General features: G+C 32.0%; 1 protein-coding gene across 3 annotated transcripts in view; it reads left to right on the top strand.

The window, feature by feature from the left end:
• Window positions 1–19,986, top strand: part of WASF1 (WAS protein family member 1) — a 58,442-nt gene that overhangs the window by 33,167 nt on the left and 5,289 nt on the right. Inside the window, exons 2-6 of one of the 3 annotated variants that reach the window (XM_006926069.2) lie at window positions 6,954–7,114; window positions 12,386–12,520; window positions 16,625–16,778; window positions 17,857–17,974; window positions 19,462–19,637. In XM_006926069.2, the coding sequence (XP_006926131.1) occupies window positions 6,982–7,114; window positions 12,386–12,520; window positions 16,625–16,778; window positions 17,857–17,974; window positions 19,462–19,637 (716 nt within the window). In that variant the 5' untranslated portion in view covers window positions 6,954–6,981. Of the gene's footprint in view, window positions 1–6,953; window positions 7,115–12,385; window positions 12,521–16,624; window positions 16,779–17,856; window positions 18,002–19,461; window positions 19,638–19,986 lie in introns of all 3 variants that reach the window. The other 2 variants (XM_015600049.2, XM_015600048.2) reach the window with 2 other exon arrangements.

The raw sequence follows: 19,986 nt of genomic DNA, 5'->3' as shown, positions 1-19,986 counted from the left end.
CTTGTTTTTGGAGATAGGCCTGTAATGATATGAACTTTCCTCTTATGACCGCTTTTGCTGTGTCCCAAAAGTTTTGATATGTTGTACTGTCATTATTGTTCGTTTCTATGTATTTCTTGATCTCTCTTTTTGTTTCTTCTCTGACCCAGCTATTCTTCAGTAGTGTGTTGTTTAATCTCCGTGTATTTGTGGTTCTTTCTGCTTTCTTTTACAGTTGATCTCTAGTTTCAAGGCAATATGGTTGGTATGATTTCAGCCCTCTTACATTTGTTGAGGCTATCTCTGTGTCCCAATCAATATGTTCCATGTGCACTAGAGAAAATATATAAGCAACTGTTTTGGGATGGAAAGCTCTGTAAATGTCAATTATGTCCAATTATGTTGGTCTAATGTGCCATTTAAGGATGTTGTTTCCTTATTAATTTTCTGTTTGGATGATCTGTCCATATCCAACAGTGGGGTGTTTAGGTCCTCTACTCCAATAGTGTTTTGGTCTTTTTCTCCTTTTATTTCTGTTAGTAATTTCTTTACATATTTTGGGGCTCCCTGTTTGGGAGCATAGATATTAATAAGTGTTATGTCTTCTTGGTGCATGATTCCCTTTACCATTATGAAGTGTCTCTCAGTATCTTTCTCTATATTTTTTTATTTTGAAGACTATTTTATCCGATATTAGTACCACTATTTCTGCTTTTCTCTGAATGCCATTTGCTTGAAATATCATTTTCCACCCTTTCGCTTTGAGTCTATATTTGCCTTTGGAGCTGAGATGTCACTCCTGGAGGCAGCACATGGTTGGGTTTTGTTTTTTGATCCGTTCTGCAACTCTGTGCCTTTTTATTGATGAGTTCAGTCCATTCACATTTAGGGTGATTATTGAAATATGAGGTCTTCTTATAGCCATTTTATCTTTTGTTTTCTGGTAGCTCGGTATTTCCATTGCTTCCTTGTCCTTGTGTTTCTGTTTTCTTTATTTTGGTTGGCTTTTATGGGTTTTCCTTCTGGTCCTTTTTGTTTTATGTTATATACTTTAGTTCTGAACCTTTGGCGTGTGGTTACCATTACGAATATGTAAAGGATAGTTATATATATACACACATACATACATATATGCAGTCATCCCTTTTCTTCTGCGCGTCTCTTACCTCCATTCCCCTTTGTGAGTTTGGATCTTTGAATCCTCCCCTTTTCAGTCACTATGTATGCTGAATGTTCATTACTATCTTGCTATAGCAAATCTCTTATTTTTAAGTTTATAATGCCTTGTTCCTATTAAGGGTTGCACTCCTCAGCTACTATCATCCTGCTAGTCACCTTACTCCTGTATTTTATCATTTTTTAGGTGAGCTGACTCCTTTCAGTATTTCCTGTAGTGCAGGCCTTGTAGTGGAGAATTCCTTCAATTTTTGTATGTCTGGAAAAGTTAAAGAAATTTTTTTAAAACAATTTAAATAAATTTTACACACCTTTTCTGAGCTCTGAAAATGAAAATTTTAGGTACTTAATTTTTTTTATTTTAAAGCCATAAATTCACTTTGATGTCTGATCTTGGGTTATTTTGAACACTTTACATATATATTGCTTTATACATTTACACATGCACATACACACATATATAGTCTCAATTTGGACCAACAGAAGACATTCTGAAAATAGCTTACACAATGCACTGTTATTATAATAGTCACCAAAATATTTTTTTAATTTAGAATTCTGTCAAACATTTTGCTATAGTTAGATTTTGATAGTGTTATTTACTCTTTTAAAAGAGGGCTTTTAATATACTTATTTGTTGAACCTGCTGTCATAAGCAGTATTGTAGATAATTTTATTTTTAATTAAAAAAATCTATGTTAGGATTTAAAATTAAAATCTAACTAATGAACATATGTAGAACACTGCAACTAACCACAACAAAACATGCATTCTTTATGTATAATTGACTATGCTGGGCAATAAAATAAATATAAATACATTGTAAAGGGTTGAAATTATGCAGAGTATATTCTTTGACCACAATGCCATTAAGCTAGAAATTAGTAACAAGATAATTAGGAAATCTCCATATGTTTGTTATTTAGAATAATACACCTTCAAATAATCCATTGGTCAAATAAAAATAGAACAAAAATCATAATGCAGAAATCATAGTCATAATGTAAAATTGTAAATATTTTGTTGTGACTGATAATGAAACAATATCAAAATATTTTGAGGGATACAGTTAATGTATGCTTAGAGGGAAATTTATGGCTTTAAAACCATATACTTGAAATGAAGCTGAATATCAATAAGTTAATATCTATATCAATAAATTTTAAAAAGAGCAGCCTCTTAAACCCACAGTAAGCAGATAGAAAGAAATCAGCAATAATGAAATGGCAAGCAAACATACAGTAGTGAAATTCAATAAAGCCAAAAATTGGTTCTCTAGAAAGACTAATAAAATTGATAAACCCTTTGTGTTATGGAAAAGAAAATAGAGGATGCAAAATTAACTTTTATAATAAATGGAAAAGAATATTTTATAATCTTATATTCATAGGAAAATTATAAGAATATTTTGAAGTCAATTTGAAATTTTAGATGTAGATAAATTCCTAGAAAATGCAGCTTATCAAAATTAACAGAAGAAATAGAGAATGTTAAAAGTTCTATGACAAAGAAAGAATCCATAATTTTAAACCTTCCCACAAAGAAAACTTGAGGCTAAGTGGTTTCATAGGTGAACTATAGCAAACATTTAAGAAAAAAATAATGCATATATGAAAGAGAGAACATATCCCAACTGTTTTATTAGGCCGCATAACCTTAATACGAAGCAAACAAAATACCTCTCAAGGACATTACATGAAAGGAAGATAGTGGACCAATATCTCTTATGAGCATAAACGCAAAAATTACTAAACATAGTAACAAACCAAAACCAAATCCAGCAATATATAAAAAAAGATAATCTCCCTCTTTTGAGGTCAGCTCATTACAACCTTAATTACATCTGCTATCTTAATTTCTCTTTGCCTTGTAATATAACACAGTTTCTGGGGACCAGAAAATAGATAGCTTTTGAGGGTCATTATTCTGCCTGTCACATACATCGCAGCTGAGCTAGGTTCATCCCAACGATCCAAAGTTGTTTAAAAGGAAAATCAACAATGTAGTTCACTGCATTAATAATAAAAGAAGTAAGTTACATGATCATCATAATAGATATAGGAAAAATTGTTGATAAAATCAACGTCGTTCATAATATAAAAAAATATCCTGGCAAACTAGAAATATATAGGAACTTAATCTATTAAAAGTATCTATAAAACAAAGCAACAATAACAACAAACACCCTATAGCAGACATTTTGTGAAATTTTGAGGCTTTTGCTTTGGTTCAGGAAAAAGACAAGAATGCTTGTTACCATTTCCTTATTTCACATAATATTAAAGGTTCTAGCTAGTGTGACCAAAAAAAAAAAAGATTAGAAAGGAAGAGATAATCATCATTCACATATGGTAGATTATATACTTTTAAAAAATCCAAAATTATAGATAGGTTAGTAGAGATTAGAAGAGTCTCTGGATCTAGGGTTGGTGTTCAAAAACCAATTTGTTTTTTGTGTATACAATAAAGAAAATGAAATATAAAGAATATGCCTTTCCAGCATTATCAAAAAATAATCACATACATGCCAATAAATCTAACAAAGGATGTATACGACTTCTATTCTTAAAACTGTAAAACATTATTAAGGGACATTTTAAAAACCTGAAATAATTGGAGAGATATGTCATGTTCATGGATAGGAAGACACAGTGTTGTATAGATATCAGTTCTCTCTGGTATGATCTATAAATTTAGTGCAGTTCCAATCAAATCCCCAATAAGTATATTTCTCTGTGTATGTGTACAACTTGATAATCTGATTCTAACATACAAAGGACCAAGAATAATGGGACATTTCTGAAGAACAAAGTCGGAGGGTTTGCTCTCTTAGATATCAAGACATACTATAAAGCTCTATTAAGATAGTGTATCATTAGCTCTAGGTAGACAGACAAATGGAATTGTAGAGACCCCTAAAATGGATGTTAAAATTTATATAAATGTGATTTATGACAAAGTGCCACTGTAGAGAAAAGTAAAAGAATGGTCTTTATAAAAAATGGTACTGAAATAATACATAAGAAAGTTGACTGCTGCCTCATACCATTCACAAAAATTAATTCCACATCAGAAATTAAAAGTGCAAAGCAAAACAACAAACCGAAGAGATAATATAGATTATATATAAGATCTTATTGTAGAAAAGGTATTTCAAAACCTATGCTTTCATATTAAGCCTAAAGGAAAAGGTTGATGAATTTTACCATATCAAGTATAAAAACGTGTTCACTAAAAGACATCAAAAGAATGAAATAGCAAGCGACCCAAGAGAAGATACTTCCATCATACATATTCTTCTAATGGCACATATCCATTGTTCCTACAAATCAGCCCTGTTGCAATACATGATATATAGAAAGTAAGAGCATTGAAGAGGCACTTCTCAAAAGAGAAAAATCCAAAAGATCAATAAACATGAAAAGATGCTTAACCTCATTAGTAATTGGGGAAACAAGTTAAAACTACAATGATTTACCACAAAATACTTACAAGAATAGCTAAAATTCAAAATGGACAATATCAAGTGTGAGGATGTAGGGCGGCAGCAGCCTCTTACACAGCTGAAAGCAGCATACATTGGTAGTCATTTGGAACAGTTTGACATCATTCACAATAGCTTCAAACTGGAAACAACTCACATGAATATTTGAGTGAATAAATGTGTAATCATGGAGTGGAATATTATACAGCAATAAGAAAACCTACACAAAACAACATGAATGAATGGTACAAGTACAGTGTTGACTGAAAAAGGCAAGATATGTATATGAGTACATTTACATAAAGTACAAAAAGCAATAAAAACTGTAGTGTTTAGAGTACCTGCTTAAAAGTATAAAGAAAAACAAGGAAATGCTTATTATACAAATCAGAATATTGGTTACATATGGGGAGAAGAAGCAGCAAGGGATTGGGGTGGGGACCAGAGTAGGAGGATTCTGGGATCAATGTAGTGTTTTATTTATGTGGAGTTGCATAAGTGCTTAAATCATTGAACAGTACAACTTTGCTTACTTTTTTTCTGTTTCATATTATACAATTTTTTAAAAGGTTTAAAATGTAGTGAGAATGCTGAACAAACAGGTCAGAGGAGATAAATTTCATACAAAAGTTTGTTTTTAAATAATGTTGATAACATTTCAGTACAGTTAACTTTATCTAAAACTTTTCATTTGATAGTCATTAAAGATCAATAAATAATAAATTACTTTCTTCATTAACCACTGTTATCAGTAAGTAAGTGCAGAGGACCAAAAAAATGACCATACAAACTAACAAAACTGTGCAGAAACTATCATAATAATCAATGAGAAAAATTATAGTTCTATGATCTTTAAAAAAAATTGTCAAGACATTAAAAACTGCTGTGTCGGTTATAAATGTATAGAGGAATGAAAAATGAAAAAAGTAGTAAAACAGTATAATATAAAACATAAGAAACAGAATTAAAGTTTTATTTATTTGTAAAAAAAACTTATCAAGAGTAGTTTAAACAGTGCTTTGCCTTGTATAGCTTAGAATAGGACAGTTAGCAGAGTGAGCATCTTTTCTGTACCTTGGCAAATTGTCTAATACCTGTCTAGTAAATTTAGATCAGCTTTCAACATTTTATTCTTTGCACTTTGAATGTGGTGAAATATCTTCAAGTTCCTTTTAGTGTGAAGATTTTTGCTGGCATCATTGCCTCTGGGACATCTTTTTGTCACAATCACTTTTCTCAATTATGTCAATAAGTTTGCCTTCACTAACTCCTTTGACTGCATATCTGGAGTCTCTCAAACAGTGGCAGTGGCAACATTCCCATAATCAACTGTTTCTTGTGTTACACCACTGGCATTCAATTTGAATTTCATTATCATTTTTTCTTGAGCATTATCGTTTTTTGTTTCTTTGCTGCAGTTTTATTTTTGTTGGCCAGTTCCCTCTTTTAGTTGCCTGTTTTGTAAAATTTCACGTGGGTTTATCACTGGGAGGCAGGAAGGTAACCCAGCTAGCTACATGCTTTACTGTCCAGATGAGGAATGACTGATTACTAACCTTTTTTGAAAGGAAGTGATGTGAATTGTCACTGATTGTGATGTACACCTTATATTAGAATAGCAATGTGTGGCCTGAAATGTTAGCAAAAAGTTTGTATTTATGCATTTGCTGACAGTTAATATACTGTGGTGGAGGAATTTAGAACCATGTTGTTGGGGAACTGGTGTTACCTAACTGAACTGTGATAGTTGAAATTTTTGCATATATGGAAAGCCTAGGAAGTGAGGACTAATTCAAAGAAGGTTGAACTCTGATCAATTAAATAAAGATTTGGTTGGTTTTTATGAGATTGAGAATGTAGGGCTACTTGGGCTATTTGATCTCTGAGCTGTTGGATGCCTGATACATTTTTTTGTGGAAATGTAAACTTGATACTACTCTTCCAGCTTCTTTAATCCTTTTAGGCACTTATTTAGAGAGAACCTTTCACACCAACTCTCTCTACAAACAAAACTACTAGTAGTAGTAAGTAAAACTATGGTTTTAGGAGACTAATAGTGATGGTGATTGTGAAATCACCATGAAGTAGCTAACATTGAAAGTAAGGGGTTCCCCCCCTCCAATGTTTTCCATAATGTTGACATTCTAATAATTGAAGATGAAAGAAGGTTAACAAATCAATTTTGATTCATTTAGTCAGGTAATTCCATTTTCATTGTTTAATACTAGCAAATATTATTAAATGTGAAAGACAAGATCTCACTCTCTGTTGGTTGAATTTGAATAATGTCAATTTATTGTTTGATTTCTTACAGGTGAACGGGCACAGAGGTTGAGCTCAAGATGCCATTAGTGAAAAGAAACATCGATCCTAGGCATCTGTGCCACACCGCACTGCCTAGAGGAGTTAAGAATGAACTGGAATGTGTAACCAACATTTCCTTGGCCAATATAATTAGACAACTAAGTAGTCTAAGTAAGTATTTTTATCCCAATTAAAAGTACTACTCCCAAACCAGAATGTTATGCTATAGCGTATTAAGAAGATGTTCTTGTGATTAATTGGGGTTGGGGAATATTTGATGAGAATACAAAATTATTTTGAAAAATGTAGTCATTTTAAGTATAATTAATGAGTTTTAGAATAATTTCTTCTTTCCCTGTATATTTCCTCTGGGAAAGAGAAATAAGGATGGAATCTTGAGGAACAGAGTCACATAATAATTAGAGATTGTTTTTAAAGTAAGATTTGATCTGTGAAAGAGCCAGAGTTATACTTTAGCTTGCTTGTTATTGCTGTTTACTTCTTAGTGTTTTGGGGACATTCGTTCCTCTTTACATACATTTTATTAGCCTAGGGAAATATTTTTATATTATCAAATATCTAAAAGCGAAAGGTGCGAGGAAGTCACTAGTCAGGATTAGGTTAGCTAATCGAGTTGTCCAAAGGACTTTAAGATATCAGTCAAGAGTCTGATGCAGCATGATGTCAAAATAGCAAGTGAACCTGACCTCTGACAGAAAAAAGGCAAGCAGATTGGCCAGGTAATAAATAAAAAGCAGTGGAAGGGGCACATAGTGGAGAAGGAGACAGGCAGTGTGTTCCCGTTATAAGATTACAGAACAGAGCTACTAGGTTAAGGAAGTAAATTTAGAATAATGGAAATAATTTATTTAATATTAGAAAATTAAAAAAATAAATCTAGTCTATCTTTGGAATTGAAGGATTCGTTTTCTAATAAGACATTTATAATTCATTTTAAAGGTAAAACAAGGTGTTCTTAGCCTAGATAGATTCTCTAAATGGTCTTACATTGATCTTATCTCTATCCTCTGACATAGATTGTCCTTAAAGACAGGATTGGCTCTTCTTTTTTTTTTAACTTTTGTCTTTTCTTTTTGTAATTGAGTACTTAGCATAAGATAGAGAGAGGCTGTTAATCTAATTTGTTTCAAATGAGAATATTGGTACATAGACATGTGTAACTAGAGCAACACATTTGAATGCTCTCCGGGAGAGCACTAAATTTCTACATTGCCTATGAAATAAGTTCTAAGAATAAATTAAAAAGTAGTTTATTTGAATTTAAGTATATTCCTTATCCCTTTTGGTGGTTAATTTTTTTAGGTTGGTTATTGGCAGTGAGTCACTAACATATTGTTTATTTGTATCTTCCTTGGGAAAGTCAATATAGAATATAGACATGTCAAAAGAAGAGTCTTAGATATTGTATTAACCTATGATTAACTATATTGTTTAAAGACATATGCTAACATTTTTGTGTGTGTTGTCTAGCCCTAATTCCCTGTAACATAACATGACTGTATATAGAATTTATATGTAATACATATACCCGAGTACATCAGCATGTTAATATTAAAATACATGTGTTAGCATAGAAATGACATTAATTAATTTGGTTAAGATGTTTTAAAATTAATGAATTTTGGGTTTAATACTGACATCTCGTTTTAGGTATATACCCAATATAGAATTGAGAACTAATATTAATGATTAAGGGTGTTAATTTGCAGGACTTACAGAACTTAAAGGTGAAAATGAGTTTTCAGGTCTGGTATAGTCCATATAAGGAACACCAGTCAGCAAGCACATGGTCATGTTGTAGCCAAACTCTGAAAATAGAAATACATTGTAAAAATATAACTAAATTAGGTTTTGAGTACTTGATTTGGAATCAGAGACTCTGTAGGCATTTTGTAAGCAGTTCTTAGAGATTCAGAAACAAAGAGAAAACCTGTGAAATATTGAAGCAAGGCGTAACAGTAGTTTACCACTTTGGAATTAAGTTCTGTGGCAGCTTTCCCACTTGACAGTGGAGAACCTGGAATTAAATTCAAAAGGTCTCTAGATAGCCAGAACAGACAACCCCATGCACTAAAGACTGAGCACATAAGATAACTAATTGATTCCTCTCTCAGAACCTATTTACTTTTACTTGGATAGTTTATACAGATTTGATGATCTGATTTCCAAATATTTATGCTTCAGAGCATTAAAGGGGAGATCTGGGGGAGATAATAGAAGTAGCTCTTAACAGAAGCCAGCCCAAAGAGGTGGTTTACAGCAAATGACAAAGTTGTATGAGGGAAGAATCAACATAAAAACTGGAAAGAGGCCATTTAATTTAAAAGCTCATATTCTTATACATTTCAAAGCTTTTTTCTGGCCTAAGGCACTAGTTGATTTTCATAATCAATTCATGACTATGAGTCCTCAAGAAATGGTTATGTTTAATTTTTGAATTCTACTTAAGACAGGGAAACTTAGAATAGATTTTATATTGGTTTCCAAAAAAAATAGTCAAAATAATTAATGTTTTAAATAATCTCTGAATTACTTTGAAAACTTGGCTGTCCAAAATGGTTCTAGGTAATTGAGATTTTCACTTTGTTACTATTGTTAGCATTAAAAGTACTGGAGGACACAGCAATGAAGGTAAACTGCAGGGCTCAGCATGGCGTGGGGCTGAACATCCTCCTGACCTCTTCCTCACAGAACTGTATATCCCAGGGCTTTTTTTCTTCATGGAACACATTTTTGTTTTATAATATGTAATTATGGACAACTGAGAATTAATTTTATGTAAATTTCTTCTGCTTTATGAAAATTTCTTTCCCATTTTATAGTTGTCTTACTTTAACAACCACTGGGACTCTTAATTACCGGAGGGTTCTTTTGCCATTCTCTCTTCTAAGGCTTTTTTCTTGTTGAATATTGGCAGGTCATGCTACCAAGATGAGCTGATAGAGCCTACTTCTTGTTCTCAAACATAGCTACTAGCTAGCTAACAAGATAGATGGATAGGAGGATGGATAAATAGATTGGCTTGATAAGACTAATGGATACATAGATAGACAATGGACAGATAACAATACTTTGCTGTGTGACAGAGCTACATGGTTCTTGTCTGAAAAGACCATACCCCGTTTAGTCGAAGAGTGATCAGGTGAATACTGAAAGCTTTCTGAACAGTGTGCACATGCACGTAATTTAAATCATGAGTTTTGTATTGTAGAACTGAGAAAAGAGAGAAACACAAGGTGAAGTCATTAGAGGAGGCTTGCTGAAAGGAATGTGAATTGAATTAGGCCTTTAAAAGAATAAAAAGAATTTGGAAAATGAAGAGGAATGAGGAAGGAAGCCATTTCAGCTTGCATGAAGAATTAGACAAATAAATAGAGGCAAAAATAAATATATAAAGGGGATTAAAAGGACAAATGGGAGAGAGAATGTTAGATGAGTGGACTCAGATTTTAATATCATAGATAATAAGGAAAACTTGTAGGTTCTCAAATAGAGAAGTAGTATAATAAATGTAAGGTTAGTTAAAGTTCAGATACATACACAGTCAGTTTTACATTGCAAACTTTATTCCTTTCACCATTCTCAGAGGGAAGGGGGAGGTAGATTTGCAAATAAGAAAGGATATGAAAAGGGATGCTTATCTTATCCACTGAAGTACTTGGCACTTAAACTTGTGGCGAGGGGAGCATAGACACCTTACAAAAAATCTGTTAAAGAACTATTGGCTGTCTTTCCAGAAAAATGCAGATACATTTTAAAATGTGCATATAATTTCAGGTAATATACAGGTGGTAAGGATCCCTGTATTAAACTGAGCTCTTTTAGAATGAAATTGTCTCTTCCATCTGTGTATCCCTAGCATTTCTATCCCTAACATTATTGAATAAATGAATAACTTTATACTGGCCTTTTCTTCCACTTGGGATGTTTCCCTTATCTGTCAGAGAAACTCTGTCTCTAGAAGTGTCTTGAACAGCTTATATCCAAAAGTTAGGTGCTTCTTTCTGTGTATGCTACGTGGCTCTTATTACAGTGAGAGCCCATGTTGAGCTTCTGCCCTGGATCAGGTACTCTGCCAGGCCCTTTGTTCATACTGTCTCTTTTTCTTATAACTTCTTAAAGCAGATATTTTTATCCCTATTTTATAGGTGAAGAAATTGATACCAAGGTCTCAAAGCAAATGGAGGAAAGATTTAGTTTTATAAATTGCTTTTCATGTGTTTAAATGTCTGCTCAAAACTCATCAATGCCAGAGACTTTCTTCTAATCATTTTATATTGCCAAGCTCTGGTACAGTGTCTGGCACATAAGATATTTTCAGTTAGTTTGGTTTAAAGAATATATATGAATGAATAAATATATACAAACTATCCTTTTTCTCTTAAGTTCTGACTTTTTTTTCCTTAAAAATTATATAATCACCTAGGGCAAGAATTTTATGTTTTACTTTTTAGTGTATTCAGTAGGTCATACATGTACCTGGCATTGGACAAGCCCTCAGTAAATGTTTGTTGGTTTAACTGATAATATATTGAAATGCTTTGAAAATAAACGCAGTATTCATATGTAAACTAGTGAGATTAATTAATTCATTTAATAAGTATTTAGTACTTGTCTGTCATAGGAACTATCTTGATAGTGCTTACTACTGAGCTAGATTTAACCTAGTCAGTATACTTGGGACTAAAATGTCTTGATCTAGGAAGGCCATTGACCTTTTTTTTTTTAATTCAAAGGTATAGATAGTAATAGACTTATTTTTATGTTGTAAGTATACATTAGTTTATATATTCTAAATACACTTGAATATTTTTCATTGTAGGTCTTCTAAAACTTCTTTTAGAGTAGGATTATTTTGGTTTATTCTTTTCAGTAATGGAAATTTACACGACTAGAGAAATATAATAATTTTAGATTTATGATGTTTTTTAAAAAAACTAGAATAAGAGAGAATGTAAAATATAAATTTTCAGAATCTGTTTTGGGTATACATAAGACAGGTCATCTACTAGGCTTGTAAAGAATCTTGGATTCTGCCACTTGGCCTGAAATTCAGTTCTAGCGCAGAGTTTATTTATGAATGCTGATTTGGGATTACAAGATAAAATATTTGTATGTACTTTCATATCTTAATCTTCTCTAGTCCTCAACAGGTATATAGATGTGGGTAAAGCAGATAGAGTACTTCCATTTTAGACACAAGTTACTAGCAGGAAGTGATAGAGCTAGTATTTAAAGGCAGATTTCCCAGGGCTTGTGTTGTTCTCTGACTGTCACAATTGAGTTACTTTAGGCTATAGTTTAAAATTTAAACTAGTTTCAAAAAATGCCAAATTTATCAGGACAGCACTTTTAAATGTTAAATCGTTATTTATCTCAAATCACATTAAATTTTATGATATATGCTTCATTTTTGCTTAGGTAAATATGCTGAAGATATATTTGGAGAATTATTCAATGAAGCACATAGTTTTTCCTTCAGAGTGAACTCATTACAAGAACGAGTGGACCGTTTATCAGTTAGTGTTACACAGCTTGACCCTAAAGAAGAAGAATGTAAGTTTATTCATATTATATTTTCTTTCACATATTTATTTTAGGTTAGGTGAGATGAGTGAAATATTTAAAAACAGTAGTAAATGCAGATTTATTACAGGTCTCTTCTACTCATGCCCTTTGGTGTACATGTTGTAATAAATCAATGAATTAGCTATAAATGCCATCAGAATGACTCTCCTGACTTTACTCATTTTTACTTTTTGACCTCTTCTTTTTTTGTACTAAAAGACTATTAAGTTTTTGACATGAAAAAAATTTTAGCCAGACTTTTCCTCTATTCTCTTTCTCTTTTCTCCTTTACAGTTTATTTGTATACTTTTGTCTTAGAAATAAAAATTATTTGAAAATTACTTGAAATTCTTAGTAATTGAAATTGATTCTGTAGGAATGTAATTTTTCTTTTTAGTAGGTTTTTGTGTGTGCAAAATGTTAAATTGCTAAAATCTGATTTAGTTATTTGAATATTATTTCCCACTTTAAATGAGCATTTCAGAAAAATCCAAGTTGCCCATATATAGGACAAAAGTGTTCTATATTGAGTATTAAACCAGGGATATCAGGTTAAAAAAAACCCCACATTACAGGCTGAAATAATGGTAGAAATTTCAGTGGTGAAACATTTCATGCCTTGATAGAATGCATTGAACGCTGATGTTTTTCAAATCCCTTTCTGTTTTTTTTTTTTTTAAATCAAAAAGAAATGGAACTTATTAAGAATTTAATTTTCATTTATCCTAGAGAATTAGTGAATGTGACTCTCATAACTCTTCAAAAACTATTTTTAATATAAATGCTTTAATAGATCAAAACTTGAACAATAAGTATATTAAAATATATCACTGAAAAAAAGCAAAAAGAACGTAATGATAGCTGTCTTAGTGATTGAACAAACTTTTTTTTGACATAACCGCATTTAATGCCCAAATAAGAAGCAGATACTTACTATGCTAAGTTTCTGCTGCTTCCAAAGATATAAACTCATAGATTTGGTTGTGAATAAAACCTAAACAGTCCTTTTTAAAAAACAAAAAACCAGTTTTATTGAGATACATTTCATACACCCTACATTTAGCCCATCCAAAGTTAAATTGTACAATTCCTTGGATTTTGGCATATTCACAGAGTTATCCAACTCTCAGCACCAGCAATTTTAGAACATTTCATCACTCCCGAAAGAAACCTATTAGCAGTCACTGTCCATCTCCCCTTCCCCCTGCTTTTGGCATTCACTAATCTACTTTCTGTTTCTATGGATTAGCCTGGTCTGGTCACTTCATATGAGTGGAATCATATAATATGGGTGGAATCATATATGGATTAGCCTGGTCTGGTCACTTCATATGAGTGGAGTCATATAATATGTGCTCTTTTGTGACTGGCTTCTTTCACTTAACATAATGTTTTCAATATTGGTTCATGTCGTAGAATGTATTTGTATTTCCCTGATGACTAATGATTTTGAGCATTTTTTCATGGCTTATAAGCCATTTTGAGACAAGTCACCCAGCAGGAAGTGGTAGAGCTTAGATTTTAAACCAGGGCTTAAGTGACTTATCAGCAGTTTGTGCATCTTTTTTGGAGAAATGCCAATTAATATTCTTTTACCATTTTGAATTGGATTTATTTTTCTTTTTATTGTTGAGTTATAAGGATTCTATATATTCTAGATCCAAGTTCCTTATCAGATATGATTTGCAAGTATTTCTCCTATTTTGTGGGTTTTTCTTGATGGTTTCCTTTGAAGCATATACATATACATTAACCATACTTCTTGAAATTCTTGAAATAAAATCATTGCTGGTAGTAAAAAAATATTTTATGGCCATATTTTCATATATATCATTTACATCCAAAATTTCTTTTTTAAATAACTTAAAACATTTAGGTTATAAATATATGCCATCTAGTAATACAGAGTTACACAGGCTGTTCTTATAGTATCAGAAATAAAAACTAACATTTAGTTTAAAAAAACTGTTAAATCTCTTAGCATTCCCATTAAAATTGAAAACAAAAATACAGATACTGGTAAATAACTTAAGATGTGTTTAAGTGTTTTTAAAAAATCCTAGCGTGCTGACAACCGTCAGAATTGTTTATAGTCTCCTTTAAAATTATGTGGATGATTGGCTAAAAATTCAGAGCCTAAAAGCTGAACTACTTAATTTGAAATTGTTTGGAGGATGTTGGATAGAAGAAATTTTCAAAGTTATTTAACCTAGATTTTTAAACTCAGTGAGAGTTCAAACAAAGTAACATTATGAATATAATATTAAATTTTAGAGTGTAATGTCAATATTTTTGTTTTTTAATTACCATTGAACAGTAAGTAATGGTGAGAACTACCAATATACTTTTGAAAGTATGTAAAAATGAGTTTTAAGCAAAGACCTATACAATTATATTTAATTCAGTTATGTTTGTAAATATTGTGCTAACTTACTGTATTATATAATACTATTTAAATAATATCAGATGTCATTGTTGGCTCTTGGAAGGGGCTTTGTCACAGTGGTCTGTCAAAAACTAAGATGAATGATAAATGAGAGGAGTTAAAGATAGAAAGACCTTTACATAGTCTTACATCTTTCTAAGAAAGTTTTAGGAGAATGAACACTATGTTCCATCTGGTTACGTACTTAAGGTTAATAAGTGGGGTGGGAGAGTGGCAAGAATTGATCCATTTTGATTATAGAAAGCAGAGGCAACTTCTGACGGGAACCAGAGGAATAGCCTGTGGTATTGTGGCAAAAGGATCAACTTCAAAGGCAGATAGACCTGGGTTTTCTGTTCTGACTTTACCGTTTCTGAAGCACTTTGCCTTGGGCCAGTTATATAATGTTTTCTAGCTTGGTTTTCTTATGTTTAAAAAGTGAATAATAAGTCCTATCTCATTGAATCATAAAGGTTAAATAAAATAAAAATTAAATGAAAGCATCTAGCACATATAGTATGTACTCACTAAATATCTCTCATACTACTTTTTAGTGATAGTGAGAAAAAAAAACTTTATTTCTTTGAATTTTATTTTGGTGTTTTTATGTGTGTTACATATTGTGCACTGGAATTTCCACTGGGAGTACAGCTATGGTGTGGCCTTTGCCTCACTGCTTCACTTATTCCATAAATCCAAAGGTTCATGTCGAATGAATTTTACTTGTAAGGATAATAGAGATACTGTTATAGGCAGAAGAATAATTAAAGAATTGTTACGATTGCTTAGTACTGACCTTGCTGTGATATAAAGCATTTATCTGTATACTTAAAGCCATATTAAATATGTAAGAAAAATCACCTAATTTTTTAATTTCAAGAAATCACTCAAAGCCTTAAGAATGTAGGATTTTGGTACAGTTTTTTTTTTCTTTATGTTAACATGCTTCATAGTCCAAAAGAAAATGAGTAAATGAAGTTATTTTATATCATATATGCGATGGGGCTATGCTGGTTGCTAGAGATGCTAATGTACAAGACAATCTTATTCTTCAAAAGCGTATAGCTAAGTAGAGGTCCTTATGGGACAAGAGCAAAGATAAGTGAAGTAGACAATAATGTAGATTGCCCAGTACTTGAAAATATTTTCTTTACTGTAAAGTTAATTTTAACTTTGTAGTATGTGTATAATATTTATAGTTAATATAGCATAGAGGTCAACAGCATGTTTTGCTCAGAATGCCACCGATAACTAAGTAATTCTCTCAGAGTTATTGGTATAAGCTAAATAAAGTAATAAAGGGTGATAGGAAAAAAGGTTCTAGAAAAAAAGAAGAGAATATAGGTTGGTGGGGACCGGGGATGGCAAGTAGAAAAAAAAAGGTGTATTGGTGGGAAATACAGATGAGCTTCAGGTGTCATTAGACCGTTCTGATCCTTAGAAATCAAAGGTTGCATTGAAACCCATCTGATTGGGAGAATTAGGCACAAAATAATATGGGATATAATTAGATAGAGCATTTACAATATGGTTCCTGATACATAAGCCTCGGTAGTTGCAACCTCCTGATCCAGGCTGTTTTAAACAAATAGAGTATATGAATTTGTTTTTATGTGAAATCACCTTAGTAAAATAAACAAAACACATTTTTTTAAATTTTATTTTAGTGTCTTTGCAAGATATAACAATGAGAAAAGCTTTCCGAAGTTCTACAATTCAAGATCAGCAGCTTTTTGATCGCAAGACTTTGCCTATTCCGTTACAGGAGACATATGATGTTTGTGAACAGCCGCCACCTCTCAATATACTCACTCCTTATAGGTCAGTATGCTAATAAATATAAAGAATGGTTATTTATCTCAGACTTCAAATTCAGATAGGTAGCAGTCTACCTTTAAACACTAAGTCTCCAAACATTCTTTATTTTGACCAAGAGAATCCTTCTTATCCACTACCTTTAGAAAACATTTTCTTATTCACTAGGTGAGTTCCCAAAGTTCTGACATACAAAAGACAAGACTAATTCAAGGGAATTGTTTTGGCAGGTATTAATAAGAAAAGCTAATGGCAGACTTACTATCATGAATGGCCAAGGAGTTATTATCTTTCTAATTTAATTTCTAATTACATAAAAAGTAAAAAAAAAAAAAAAAGAGCTCAAAATTCCACCACAATAACAAAATAAATATTATTTTTGCTTATCTACTCTTGATCTATATGCATTAAATTTACGTAGTGAATATGTAATGTGTTTTTTAAATGCTTTTTACCACTTAAAATACGATCTGGAATTATTCAGCTTTTTTTTGGAGTCCTTTCACATGGTTTCTTAAATAGGTAATTTAAGATTCACAGCACATATACTGAATAAAATGGTATTCAGGTAGTTATTTGAAACTATTTGTCAGTATGCAAGTCATTTGAATATAAGCAACTGTTACTACAACAATGACTTTTAGGGGGTATTTGGGAGGTTTGGTAAGATGATGAGTAAATTAGAATATTGGCAGAAACCCTCTACAATTTCTCTATTCTAAATGATATTATTGTCCTTTCAGGCTTTTGTCTTTGGCAGAACCATTTGTAATTATTGGAATTTCTCAAAGAACTTTTATAAAACTAGGTATTCAGCAGAAGTTAGGGATGAAAATTGTCCAGCTGTACTTTAAATTAATACCAACTCTGAAAAATATTTAGTTTTCCATTTTCCTTATTCTGCCTGCCTTGTGAGAAATGTTCTATTGGTGCAATATTCTAATTAATTTTGCCACTATTTTTACACATGCTACATTTTATTAATGTAATAGGAAAAACATCTCAGTAAAACTATTTCTATTTTGATCGCCTAAGTCTTCCTAATACATATTTTTTAATTGTTTTTTTTTTTTTTGTATTTCAGAGATGATGGTAAAGAAGGTTTGAAGTTTTATACCAATCCTTCATATTTCTTTGATCTATGGAAAGAAAAAATGTTACAAGATACAGAGGATAAGAGGAAGGAAAAGAGGAAGCAGAAGGTATTACAAGAGATTCAAAAAATTGAAGTTAGTTTTCGTGTATTTGTCTTTTGTTGCATATTTGGAACTTTATTAGTCTTATACTTTGACAGTTTTATTTCATTGGGTCTATATAATCAAATATTGAACTCTTTATACTCATACAAAGGTCACAGTCTAATTTGAGCAGATGAGCAATTAGGTTATTTTAATGTGGTGTGATAAGTGCCATAACAGAGGTATGCATGGAAGGTGTGGATAGCCCAAAATAGCACCTGCTTTAAACAGAGGACAGGATTGGTAAACACTTGCAACAAAGCTTAAAATGTATCTTGAACAATGAATAGGAATTAAGTGGACCAGGGAAGAGAAGGGCATTCTGGTAAGAAACAACAAGGGAATATGGTACAGGTATTGGGAAAGCAGATAAAGCTAATATTTTCTAACCACAAAGTATATCCTAAATGTTTTGGAAAGGTTATTCTCCCTAAATTCCTGTTATCTGCTGTGTTATCATTTTCTGCTTGCTAATAAAATTCCCTTGGTTCTACTTTATTCCATGTTAATGATAACTAGAAATATAGAAGGAGAAAGCAGTGTCGAACTTAGGCAGAATTATGAAAGAGACAAAGTCTGTCTTCATCACCCCTCTATTTCTCCTGTGGCTCTCTGCTTTTCCCGCTTCTTCCCCATAATGCCTTCTTGTTATTATCTTCTTAGCTGGACAGTATCCCAGTGTTCTAGCTAGAGTTTGCAAACTGGTGTCTGGCGGCCTAAATTACACCTGCAAGCAGTGTTTTGCTTGTCAACCACAGTGGTCTTAAATTTTTCGAACTGGAATGTCTTAAATGGACATGTCTGTCTAGTCACTGCTTTCTCCATCTTATGCTCTACTCTCTTCATTTATGTATGTTCTTTGCCTGGCCCCTTTGGGCATTTGACTTTGTACCTACTCTAGACCTTTCTATGCTTTCTCCCACGATTTAAATCACTTTTTGTTTTATTTTTCAGATACCCTGTTTTCTGTTGAGTGACACAATTATAATGAGTGAATTGGATAATTGGACTTTTTCTAATATATTAGTTAACTAATTGGTGAATTCCCAGATAATATAACCTTAGTAAATTTTCAGGTGTGGTTAGAGATAGTGCCATAAATGTTAAAATTTCACTCATTATAGCAAAAACTAATAGAGATGGTAGCAAAGTTGGCGAATTATTTTTCATCTAAAAGGACTTTCTAACCTCAAATTTTATTATGTAGGCATACTATTTTATCTGGTGCATCAATTCCATTAGAGATTAAAGAAACATGACAAGAAACAGATTACAAGCCAACTAGCTAAGATTTAATTCTGAATGTGCAAACGAACTGTGTTTCTTTTACTATATTATGATAACATTGTCTTTTTCAATATTGATGTTAGAATTTTATTTCGATTGTTATAGCCTCTTTTTAAAAACTTAGCACTTCAGCATTTGGCTTTGTTTCAATACATCTGTTATAGCAGAAAAATCTGGATCGTCCTCATGAACCAGAAAAAGTGCCAAGAGCACCTCATGACAGGCGGAGAGAATGGCAAAAGCTGGCCCAAGGTCCAGAGCTGGCTGAAGATGATGATGCAAATCTCTTACATAAGCATATTGAAGTTGCTAACGGCCCAGCCTCTCATTTTGAAACAAGGTTTCTTTTCTTTTATTTGTTTTTTAACAAAATTAATGATAAATCACTGGCTTTATTTTTAATATTTATACCTATAAGTGTTAGGTCCTGAACTGTTGAACTGGCAGATCCTGTTATAAGTATAGAGATGATTTTGAAACCTTGACCACTATAAGCCTACTGAAGTCTGCTCTTGGGCAGATCATTTTCATACGTGGACTTTAGTTCTGTCATCTTTAAAGAGGTGGTTGGAGTATATGACCTTCAGCATTGTTTTAACTTTCATATGAAATCTCAATTCCCTTTCAGTATTTCAGGCAGAGTCTGCTAGAATTTTGTAATAGAGGAATGGAGTCTGGAATTTTTTTTT

This window comes from Pteropus alecto, unplaced genomic scaffold (assembly GCF_000325575.1).
Source record: "Pteropus alecto unplaced genomic scaffold, ASM32557v1 scaffold79, whole genome shotgun sequence".
NCBI lineage: Eukaryota > Metazoa > Chordata > Mammalia > Chiroptera > Pteropodidae > Pteropus > Pteropus alecto.
The sequence above is the reverse complement of the archived record's forward strand: the minus strand, read 5'-3'. Positions and strand labels throughout refer to the sequence as shown.